Genomic DNA, 11,064 nt, shown 5'->3' on the forward strand with positions numbered 1-11,064 from the left:
GTCCCGCACGCAACGCCGTCCCCGCACGCACATGCCATCCCCGCACGCACACACGTCACCACCGCACGGGCACCCACCGTCACACACGTCACCACCGCACACACGCGCACCCGGGGCGGCCGTGTCACAGGACGGCGCCCGGGCACCTGTGTCAGACCAGGGGCGTCGTGCACACGCCGAGGGCACAGGCCTGCGCGAGGACCTCGTGCCGGTGCCCAGGGGACGGCTCCCTCGGGCGGCCAGCCAGGCGCCAGCAGTGCGCAGGTGCAGAGGCAGGACAGGTGTTTCCCGGGGGCATCCTGTGCGGTTCCCAAGGTGGGGAAGGTTCCCACGGTGCCACGCAGTCGTGAGAAGGAAACGCAGCCGCAGACCGGCCCGCGGGGACGGGCCCTGCGGCCGCCCGGGTGAGCGGACGTCTGGGCAGCCGCCGCATCCGGCAGCCGAGGCAAAGGGGGTCGGTGCCAGCGCAGCGCCGGGTCCTCGGGAGCGGGAGCAGAGGCACCGGGCGTCTGTGTGGACCAGGCTGCCTGTTCAGAGGCGGAGCAAGAGAAGCGTGTCCCGGAGCCGACTCCCGGCGGACCCACACCCAGGCCCTGGCAGTTTCGCCCAGACACGGGCGTGGCGCCCGCCTCTGGTGCCGTCAGCAGAAGGGCTCCGTCGGGGCTGGGCTGGGGGCCCACCTGAGCTTAGACGGGGTGGACAGCAGGCTGCGTTAGGGCAGTCGGGCGCTCTCGAGGCAGAGGCTGGGGCAGAGCCAGGGTGGGGGCGGAAAGGCTGCGCCTGGCGGGTGGGACGCGGCACGGAGCCAGGGGGAAGGCAGGCGGAGGACACAAGGCTGGACACGGGCGCCAGAGGCCTTGCCACGCCGAAGGCGGCGACACTCCAGGAGTCGAGGGACCTGGGATGTAAAAGGCCAGCCTGGAGGACGGATGGGTGATGGGCCCAAGGACCAAGGGCAGAGGCTGCCGTGTCCATCAGAGAGCTAGAGGCATCGGGCGGGGGCCGTGTGGGCACGGGTGGACAGGGCATGCCCACCACTGCCAGCCCGTGGTGGACCTCAAGAGACCCCTGAAGAGAGGGGAGGATGCAGGCACTCTTGGGGGCAGTCAACAGACGCTCTTCAGGGGAGCTGGAGCCCCCCAGCAAAGCTGCACGGCCTCTGTCCTGCCCTGGAGCAGGGGCTGTGCGGGAAGCTGACAGCTTGTGCAGACTTCAGCTGAGCTGGGGGGCTGCCTCCGCACCCCGAGTTCCCACGGGCCCACATGGGTGGAGACGACGTTCCTTGGTTCTCTTGTATTCGTGTTAAATTAGTCGGCGGCCGCAGTGCCCGCTACACAGTCGCTCCCCCGCCAACGTCAGCGATGCGCCATTTCCTCAGCTGTGGCCGGGACGCCCTGCCGGGAGGCGCCCCCTGTCCATGGCGCTGCTTTGGCCGGGATGGGCCGGCAAAGGCGGACACCTGCATGTGTGTGGACGCTGGTGCGTGCTCACGCCACGTGTCCACACGCTTGTCCGGGGGGAGGCAGTGAAGGGGTCACAGCCAGTTCTGCACCCCTCGCGATTCAACATTTATAGAGCCCCCAACCACAGTGCACCCTGGCCCGGGCATCGCTCTCTCCCGGGAGTAGCAGCGAAGTGCCGCAGGTTACAGCGCTGACGGGGCGGCCCCTGAGGCCGCAGGGCTGGGGGCCACTGGGCCCCCCCTTCCCGGGTCGGGCAGTGGCAGTGAGCTGGGTGTGCGGGGCCGGGGTGGGCCGGCCCAGCAGACCCAGGCTTGTCTCATACCCTGGGCTTGAGCGAAACGTTAGCTTTGAAACGTTTTGTTTTGGTTTTTGAATGAAAAGGGACTTTAATACAGTGAGTATACAATACGGAACACAAGGAATAGAACTTCTACATCAAACACCCGAAGTGACCCATCCCCTCGTGGGCAAAAGTCCACCCAAAAGGGATCGGCCCAGAGCAAGGCCTGAAAGCCGTCACGAGACTAAAGCACCTTCTCATGGAAAAGGGTCAGAAATGGCCAGACAAGGCTGCGAGGAAAAGAGCAAAATCAAATCAATATAAACACGGCCAGAGTCACCTCCCTGCAGGTCTCTCACCCGCATCTGCCTTAGCCAGTCCAGGGCCAGGACACAAGCCCGGTTTCTCCCTCACAGGCTCCCTGCTCCATGTGGTTTCCTCAAGGCTCCTTCTGGCTCTCCATCCTGCTCTGCCTTCTTCCTCTCTTTTTTTTTTTTTTTTTAAGATTTATTTATTTATTCGTACAGAACTGGGGTACAGGCCAGAGATACAGGGGGGGTGAGAGGCTTCACCAGGGACAGAGTGGGAAGCAGAACAGGCAGATGGACGAAGCACACTGCTGAGGGGAGCAGCGGGCGGGTCAGGAGAGGTCTGCCGCGCCCTGTGGTCACTTCCAGGGCAGGCGGGGATCGAACTCATGCGGAAGCGGCTTTAGCTTCTCAGCTCTAACCCGCTGTGCCACCAGGGAGGGCCCTGAAATGTTTCTTTTTTAACAACAAATTTTAAAACCCTACAGACCTAAAGATAAATCCCACCCATATGCCTCTGCCCGAGTTATGCTGAAGGAGAAACGCGTCCCCAGGAGGCCCTGGGGGAGGAGGCCTGGCTCCCCCAGTCAACACCAGAGTGGGCGGGTGGGAGGTGCCGCAGCGGGACTCCGGGCGGCCTCCCGACACCGCCTCCACCTCCAGACACCAGGTCACCGGGCGGGAGGCGGCCGGGACAGTCGGACAGGCCAGCCGGGCTGGCCGCGCGGAGAGCGGCTGTCTGCCCCAAGGGAGCCGAGAGCAGCTCTCGTGACCACGCTCAGGTTTTTTTCAGAAACTGGAAATCTGTGGTGAAATACTGGATTTCTAAATGTGCGCAACGTGTTCAAAACACACTAAAAATACCCCAGAACTAAACAAAATGTGTCTGCAGAGAAAATGTGGCTCCGGGCTTCCAGGTTGCCAACCTGACGCGGTGCCTCTGGGGAGCGTTAGCCAAGAGGTCAGCGGGCAGCAAAGACCGGCCACAGGCTCCGTGGGTGCCCGAGAGGCGCCCCGGCTGCAGACACCGCCCGGCCGGGTGTGAGATCCGTCGTCGGCCAGCAGCTCCCTCGTGTTGGAGGGGTCTGTCGGTGCTTGCTGGTCTTCGCGTGGGCGGGAAGCTGGCAGGAGCGAGTGTGCCCTGCTCGCCCACAGAAGCAGCCTCCCCCGCCGCTGAGTGTGCAGAGGGGGGCGTGGGCGCCCGGGGGTCCCCCGGGGCGGATTTCAGAGCGGAAGCGAGGCTGCCTTCGCCGACGCTGGGCCCCGGTGCAGGCGCCGCGGTCCAGAGCATCTGCCCTGCTCTGTCCACCAGAAGGCGGCCGCGCCAGGCTGGGGGGGGGGGCTGTGGCCTCACCCACGTGGCAGGCCACCGTCCGCTCCCACAGCGGGCAGGGGAGGCTCCCGCGGAGGAGACAGGCTCAAGTCTGTCTGGGAAACGGGGTTCTCCAGAGCCCCGCACTGCAGACACCTTCTTGATGCGTTGGCAAAGTCGCTTTTCCCCCAACTGGAGCCCTTCCACGGGACACCCACAGATCGCCTGGGGCTCCGGCGCAGCCACGCGGTACTGCTGGAAGCAGCAACAGCATCGACCTCGCGCTGAGTCTTTTGCTAGATTTCAGGAAACCGTCAGCCGAACTTCTGACGGGACCCGTCTTAATGGCTGCGTCTCTCCTAGGTGGAAGAGGCCCTGAGTGAGGTCGATTTCCAGCTCAAGGTGGACCTGCACTTCACGGACAGCGAGCAGCAGTGAGTGTGCTCAGGCTGGCGCGGCCACCCCTGCCTGCCCCGGGGTCACGCCCCCACACGCGCCTCGGTGTCCGCCACAGCTCCCCCTGGAGCGTTGCCCAGACCAAGGACGCGCGTTTCGACCCGCCTGGCTGTGGGCCGGCAGCGGGCCGGCTCCCGACGCGCCCACACCCCGCCCCCCGTGCCCCGCTATTAAGTCTTTAGACTGGGGACCTTAGAGGCCGCCCCCAGGCCCGTGGGCCTGCCTCTCTGTCCTCAGATCTGCTCTCCTGCCCCGCCCCTCTGGAAGCTGGGATTTGCACACGGGCTGCCTTGGGCGTGTCCCGGGGGCTCCCCGCTCTCTCGTATCACACCCCAGGTGCTCTAGGCAATAAGGTCCCTGTCGGGTAATCGGAAGCCCAGGTGAGCACATACCGAAGCCCCTGACTCTCCAATTTCTAAGTTATTTCTGTTGCCACTGCCGCCGTCGCTGCCCAGCCCCTTCGGCTGCACAGCCCCGTGGGGTGGTGAGGGGCAGCTGGCGCCACCTTCCCGCACTGGGTCTGGGGGGTCGGGCTCCAGGAGGAGCCGGCAGACGTGGGAGGGGGGTGCTAGCCTCAGGCCCTGTGGCAAAAGGCCTCTCCAGGGGCAGGTGTGAGGCACCCCATCTCAGCTTTTGGGGTGCATTCTCCATCGAGTAGCTCCCTCTGCCCCAGCTGCAGTGCTGTGCTTAGGGGGCCTCCCCTAGTGCTGCTCCCTAACCTTGGGCCAATCCAGCCTCCCTCTGCCTGTCTCCTGAGCACATTCCCAGGATGAGTTAGGTGCCCACACCTGTGTCCCCAACTCTAGGGGACACAGAGCAGGCTCACTTGAAGATGCCCCTCACCGGTAGAAGTCGAAGTCGGGGCTCCCCTTTCCCGATCCTATTGCTAACATCTTGATATTCTCCGGCCGCTCTGCAGATGAATCCTCCCTCCCCTCTGGCCTCTGCAGCCCCTTCATGCAGAGCTTGGCCTTTCCCACGGAGAGAGAGGTCAGAGGTCTGGGCCACTGCTGGAAGTGGGGTTCCCAACCCCCCTTCAGAACCTCCTTCTCAAAGATCGTTCCACCCAGTGTATGTCTGATTGTCTGGGAGTCTCCATGCTCTGTGGAGCTGGATCAGAGGGGACCGAAATGCAGAGGGACCACGGTGCGACCCGGAGACCTGGCGTGGGGTGCACATTGAGAAAGCACCCCTGCGAGGAGCAGGGCCACACCCAATCTCTGTCCATGGTCCTGCCGTGCCATAGGGGCTCAACATCACGCTTTCCTCACTCTGGCCTTCATCTGGACCCCAACCCTGTGGCGCCTGCTTCTCTGTCACTTCTGTTCTCCCCTGGTGGGTGTTTGGAAAACCTCGCCCGCCTCTCCCCAGCCCCAGGATGCTACTGAGCATGCTCGTGGCTCAAAGGCCCTGCAGGAGACCGGCCTTCTCCCGACCTGTGGACGCACAAGGCACGCCCTTCTGTAGAGCTCAAACCCCCCTCAATCGCTGGGCTTTCTACCACTCGGTTTCTCGCTGGCCATCTCCCCATGACCATGCCCTTCAGGGACATCCAGCCAGAGTTCCCTGGTAGACTCTGCCAGTTGATCGCAGAACCCTCACTTCAGCTGGTCCTGATTCTCCACCCGGCCCAGCTCGCAGCCTCAGTAGCCGACTCGCGGATGAGTCCAGCTTGGCAGCCACCACTTGTGATGGGGGCCAGTGTCCAGGGCTGGCCCCCGGGAGTGCTGGCGTGCGGCACGGCAGCCGGGTGCTTTCCGAGTCTCTTATCCTCTTCTAGAGAGGAGCGGTGATTATCGGCGACGGGCCCCAGTCGGCTTTGAGAATGAAGAGGGATGCTTTCCGCAGCAGGCTGTGCGTGGCCTCCTGAGTCATTTTCCTTCCTCTTTATAGCTTCCCAGGTGCATTGGGGCCAGGCTTCCTGTGCTAATTTCTTTCTATAATGCAAAGCACTTAATAACAATCAGAGCAGGGAGTTCTCCTGGAGTATTGGATTAGTTCAGAGAACAGGAAACGCGGATAACTGAAAATGCCATCTTTTTTCATTTACGCAAATTGGATCTAAGGATGCTTGGACATCCAGGGGATGGACCTTGGGCTTTGAGGTGTAACCTCAGCGCCGGGCCTGTAGAACCAAGTAGGACGGAGCGGGAACAGGACAGAGCAGCTGGGCATCCGTGCCAGGGCTGGACAGCGCTCGGCAGCCCTCTCACACCCGCTTCTCAGAGAGTGGGCAGCTCTGTCCTCCAGGGACCCTGGGCCACGTCTGGGGACATGTGACTGTCACACAGGAGGTGCTGCCTGTCCGGGTGCTTCTAAACTCCACCCTTTACAGATGGACCCCTCCCCTGACAGCACTAGCCAGCCCCCAACGCCGTGGTCTGGAGGCGGAGAAGCCCTGCCTCCCTGAACCCCGCGTCTGTCCTTGCTCGTCTTGCCATTCAGGACGGGCCCCGGCAAGAGTCTGGCTCACAGGCCATCCCTGAGCGGAGGCCAGGCTGGCCGGGCCGAGCCACGTGGCGCCCCGAGCCCCTTCCCACGCTCAGCCCTGGTTCCTTCACTGGAGACTGTGAGGACAACTGTCTCTACAGGCAGGGCACGTGCAAGGGTGAAAGGCCAGCACTGACCAGGGTGTGCACGGCCAGAGTGAGCACTGACCAGGGCCAGTGCTGACCAGGGCACCCCTCCTTGCCCCGCAGGCTCAGGGACGTGGCCGGGGCGCCCATGGTCAGCAGCCGCACGCTCGGCCTGCACTTGCACCCGCGGAGAGGCCTGCACCACCAGGTCCCGGTCATGTTCGACTACTTCCACCTGTCCGTCATCTCGGTGACCGTGCACGCGGCCCTGGTGGCCCTGCAGCAGCCCCTGGTCAGGTAGGGCCGAGCCCGCGCTTCCAGTTCTGCTTGCGCCTTGGTGCCTGCGGCTCAGCCAGCCCCGCCCGGACAGAGGAGCCCGGGCAGGGCCAGGCCCCGGCCTCCCCGAGGGCCGTGGGAGAGGCAGGGGGTGAGGAGAGGCATCAGTCTGGGGTGGGGATTTGGGCTCCTCTGGTGGGGGCCTGGGGGGTGACACGCATCTGAGGAGATGTGAGTCTGTACCCCTGAATTAGGTACAGTGTTTAAACCAATGTTACTACATACAAATACAACTAAAACCCGGCAGCATAAACCAGAAGCCCAGCTGTGTCACCGGGAGTTAGGCCCCCGTGGCAGGGAAGGGCCAGCTGAGATGGCTGCGGGGGAGGGGGCCGGCCGAGGGAGGGGCGGGGTGCCAGGTTTCCAGAGGAAGCCCCGCTGGGGAGTTGACTCAAGCAACCGGAAGGGCCCCGGGGGTGAGGTGGAGAGGGCCGGGGCCAGGGGCTGCAGCGGGCTGGTCACGCTGGCTGATGGAGCCGCAGGGCCTGAAATCAAGGGGCGCTGTTGGGGAGCAGTGTCCACCGTGGCCCCGGCACTCAGTGTCTTATGCGGGCTGCTGGGCTCCAGGCGTGACCCCTGGGAGGACGGAGAGAGGCGGAGTAGAGCCCCACCCGGCACCCAGGCCCGCAGGGCCGGCCCACCTGCAGCACGCCAGGGCTGTGGACCTGTGGTTGGGCACACGCACAGATCCATGGGTGTCCGGGAAGCCGACAGGGAGGAAAAGAATCACCCTCACTTCTGAGCAGAGAGCGGCAGGTCCCAGCCACAGCGGGACCCCACTGCACACCCCGACAAGGGCCCTGAGGGGGCCCCGCAGCGAGAGCAGGAGAGGACGCGGGAAGAGGAGCCAGACGTCGGAGGTGGCGTGGGCTCCGGGCGGCCATCACGGACGGCGGCCTGGATTCACTTTCAGAAACCTGGACGTGGAAATACTGCGCGGCCCGCCCAGCCCAGCCCTGGGGGCGAGCCGGGAGTGCGGGCAGCCGCTTGCGCAGCTGATACCGATCCAGCCCACTGCGCGTTCCAGCGGCCGAGACGCGGGCAGCCTCGTGCCCCGGCGCCGGCCGGAGGACAGGTGTGGCTGCCCGCACACGCGACATTCAGCCTCGGCAAGGACAGAACACCGCCGACTAGCAGCGTGGGGTGCGTCGGGGGGCCCGAGTGTGGCCGAGCAAGGCAGAGTGCCATTGGGGCATTTACTTACTAGATTATTTTGGAAAGTAAAATACTCACGGAAACCAGCAGACACTGGCACGTGGACGGAGGCTTCTGGACAAAGGCCCGAGGATGGGAAAATAAGATCAACTGCGAACTCTTCAAGGCTTCTGGCGCAAAAACCGACATAGAAACTTTCTCATCAAATGGGCCGTGACGAGCCGTTTGTGCATCAGATGTCACTGTGATGTCAGCTTTTCACCTGCGTGCGCTCTTCCAGGTTTGTAACCAACCAGAGCCATAGATCTAGGGACACAGGAGAGCAGCCTCGAACTTGGGAAGCGCCAGGAATAGGACGCAGAAAGCAGAAGAGACTAGTCAGGAGGGCTAGTTACAGGAGCTAGTTAGGAAACTAGTCAAGAGGACTAGTTATGGGGTAGCTGGTCAAGAGGGCTAGTCATGAGGCTAGTTAAGGGGACTAGTTGGGAGGGCTAGTTAGAAGGACTAGCTAAGGGGCCAGTTATTGTCCAGGGCTGTCCAGCTGAGCAGGGCTGTCCAGCTGAGCCATGGGCCGTGCTCCCAGGGCTGGAATTGCAAGCTCTTCTGATGAGGGCTGGGCTGTGGGCGCAGGTGACCTCCTGGCAGGAACAGTCTATTGCAAGCTCGCCAGCAGCAGCACCGCTGAGAGAGAGGCCCCGAGGGAGGGTCACGGTCAGGGCACGGCCCCCCAGGGGCGGTGGTAAATATAGGCCTGTCTTCTCTCCTTGGTTTTGCAGGGGGTGTTTCTAGCAGAGAGCACGAGGGCTGGGAACACAGGGGCCCTTCACAGTCAGCAGATGCAGGCTGTCAGATGGAAGCTCGTTTTGCTGGAAGAAGTCAGTTTCTTTGCAGTGTCAGTTAAAGGCAATCAAGGACAAGCACTGATTTCAACCCGAAAGGCCCCTCACTCTCCCTGAACGGACCGACGAACTCAGTCTTTAACCCTGGTTGCGTGTAGCCGGAGGCCCTGGCGGGATTTGCACCTGCCGGGAAAGCTCATCAAGGCCGCGCTCTGCCCGGGAATGAGCCTCCTCAGTCACTCCTCAGGGCTCGTCCCCCAGCGTGGCCTGAGTGACCGCCCGGCACTTTCCGTGCTGACGCTGCAGAGTGCCTCAGTGCTCCAGCTCAGCTCTCCGTCACTTCAGTTCTCTGCTCCACACCAATCAGAGCGACGATCCCGTTACCCGGGATGACAGTCGGTTTGGGGCGTCACAGCAACAGCTCTGTGGATATGGAAGCGGCTGCATGAGCCCTTATTGTGTTTGCAGCATATTGACAATAGCCGCTGTGTTACTGAGTCGCCGCCGTCTGCCAGACGCTGTACTTGCCGCCGTCCTTGGCTGACTTCAGGGAGTCCGCACACCCCTCCACAGAGCGCTGTGTCATCCTCCGGCAGGGCCCCTGGAGTCTGAACCCCCACATCGCAGCATGCAGGCGCTAGGCTGGGGCCCGTTACCCTCGGCCCCCTGTGCCCCTTGAGTATCGTCACAGATGTCACCGCTTCTGCAGTTTGACGGAGAAACTGCTCACCGACCACCGGCCACACCTGCCTCCGTCTCCAGACGGAGTCGTCTCCAGGACGAGGGCCAGCCTTATTCGCTCGCCACTCCGGTGCCCGACTCGCTGCCTGGCGGAGGCAGGAGCCTGAGACATATTTGAGCAAATGAACAATGCTGAGCCTCAGCCAGCATCTGCGGCAGGACCCTGTCCCCTGCATGAAGCTTCCGGAAGGACTGCTGGAGCACCGGCGTGGAGAGGGTGGTATTGGCGGCTATCACCCAGCCTGAGAGACTGGCCCTCCCTGGGGAGCGGGGACCTGGGCACGGTGCTCCCACTCCCCAGGCCCTCCGGGAGGGGGGGGAATTAACGGGAAGGCGTGGAGGAGGGGAAGGCGGGTGAGAGGATGCTACTGACTTGCCAGGTGACACAGATGAGAAGGTGCATCCAGTGAGAAGTCGAGTGACAGACTCCCCTAACCTCCGGCCCTGAGACCAGTGGCTGCCGCCACACCTGTCGGCCGGGCCCCACCTGTCTCCCCGGGGCTGGGGCCCGTGGGCGCGGCGACCGGATGACCACATTCCCGGGCGGTGGGGGCGCGTGCCCCGTGGAGCCTGACAGCATGGGACACCCAGGCCCGCGGACCTGGGGCCCTCATGTGGGCCTCGGAGGGCGGTGCTTCACACCCTCAGGCAGGACGCTGCAGGCCCAGGGAGGGGCGGGGCTCCGGCTGGGTCCCCACCCCGTCAGGCCTCCCCTCCCCTCTCTCCCTGGGGCTGTACCTCGGTGCGCTCCGCAGGGCAGTGCCGAGCCCCGCTTGGCAGGGCGTGGGCGACCCTGATGTCCTCGCCCACACCACCCAGAAACACCTGTCCACACCCTCGTATGGGCTCGTCCCAAGTGACCCAGCTCCGAGGCTCCCGCCAGCGCCCGGGGCACCTCTTTGCGCCCTAACATCTCTGACTGGAGTAGCGTGGTTCCTTCCCGGTGGCGTGCGGCGGCCCCCGGGCACACTGGCCTCTGTCCGCCCTCTTCTATCCGCTTTGCAGCTTCACTCGCCCGGGAAGAGGCTCCTGGCTCGGCAAAGGAGGCCCGGACGTGGGAGCGGAGCCGTCCAGCCTGACCCTGGAGAACCTGCTCTTCGGAGCTGGGTACTGCAAGCCGCCCTCCTCGGAGGTAGTGTCCGCGGCCCCTGGGCGGGGCGGGGGGACGCGGGGGGCGGTGTTTCGGGCGTTCCCACTCAGGTGCCGCTTCAGAAGGGCCCTGCCGGCCCCTCGCTCTCACCTGTCTGTCCCTGCCTGGTGTTCGCTTCTCCATTCACCGACTCCCTCTTCGTGGCAGGCCTGGGGCAGGGGACAGGGAGCCTCTCCTGCGTGGTCCTTTGGGGAGTGGGGTTCTCGGGGGGTCTGGAGACAGGCTGTGAGGGAACATGTCGTCACCCTGAAAGCGGGTGAATCAGCAGGTTGCAGAAGCCGGCTCCCCCGTGCTCACTGCTCAAGCCCTGCCTCGCACACCTGCGAGCCGGGCTTTCAGCCATGCCCGAGCCCGCCCGTGCAAGGACCAGCTGTGCGTGAGAGCGAGCAGGTAGCTGAGAGGCCGGGAGGAAGACAGACGGCGTTCTGGGTTTGTGTGTGCTGTGAGG

The 11,064-nt window shown here is 64.0% G+C and overlaps 1 protein-coding gene across 1 annotated transcript in view; it reads left to right on the forward strand.

Annotated features, from left to right (window-relative positions):
• The window catches only part of LOC105853432, a 53,552-nt gene that overhangs the window by 35,691 nt on the left and 6,797 nt on the right, over positions 1-11,064 (forward strand). Inside the window, exons 5-7 of the mRNA XM_012722894.1 lie at positions 3,727-3,797; positions 6,519-6,692; positions 10,472-10,598. Coding sequence (XP_012578348.1) covers positions 3,727-3,797; positions 6,519-6,692; positions 10,472-10,598 — 372 coding nt within the window. The remainder of the gene's footprint in view (positions 1-3,726; positions 3,798-6,518; positions 6,693-10,471; positions 10,599-11,064) is intronic.

The sequence above is a fragment of the Condylura cristata genome, unplaced genomic scaffold, assembly GCF_000260355.1.
Source record: "Condylura cristata isolate star-nosed mole 26May11 unplaced genomic scaffold, ConCri1.0 scaffold00009, whole genome shotgun sequence".
NCBI classification, from domain to species: Eukaryota; Metazoa; Chordata; class Mammalia; order Eulipotyphla; family Talpidae; genus Condylura; species Condylura cristata.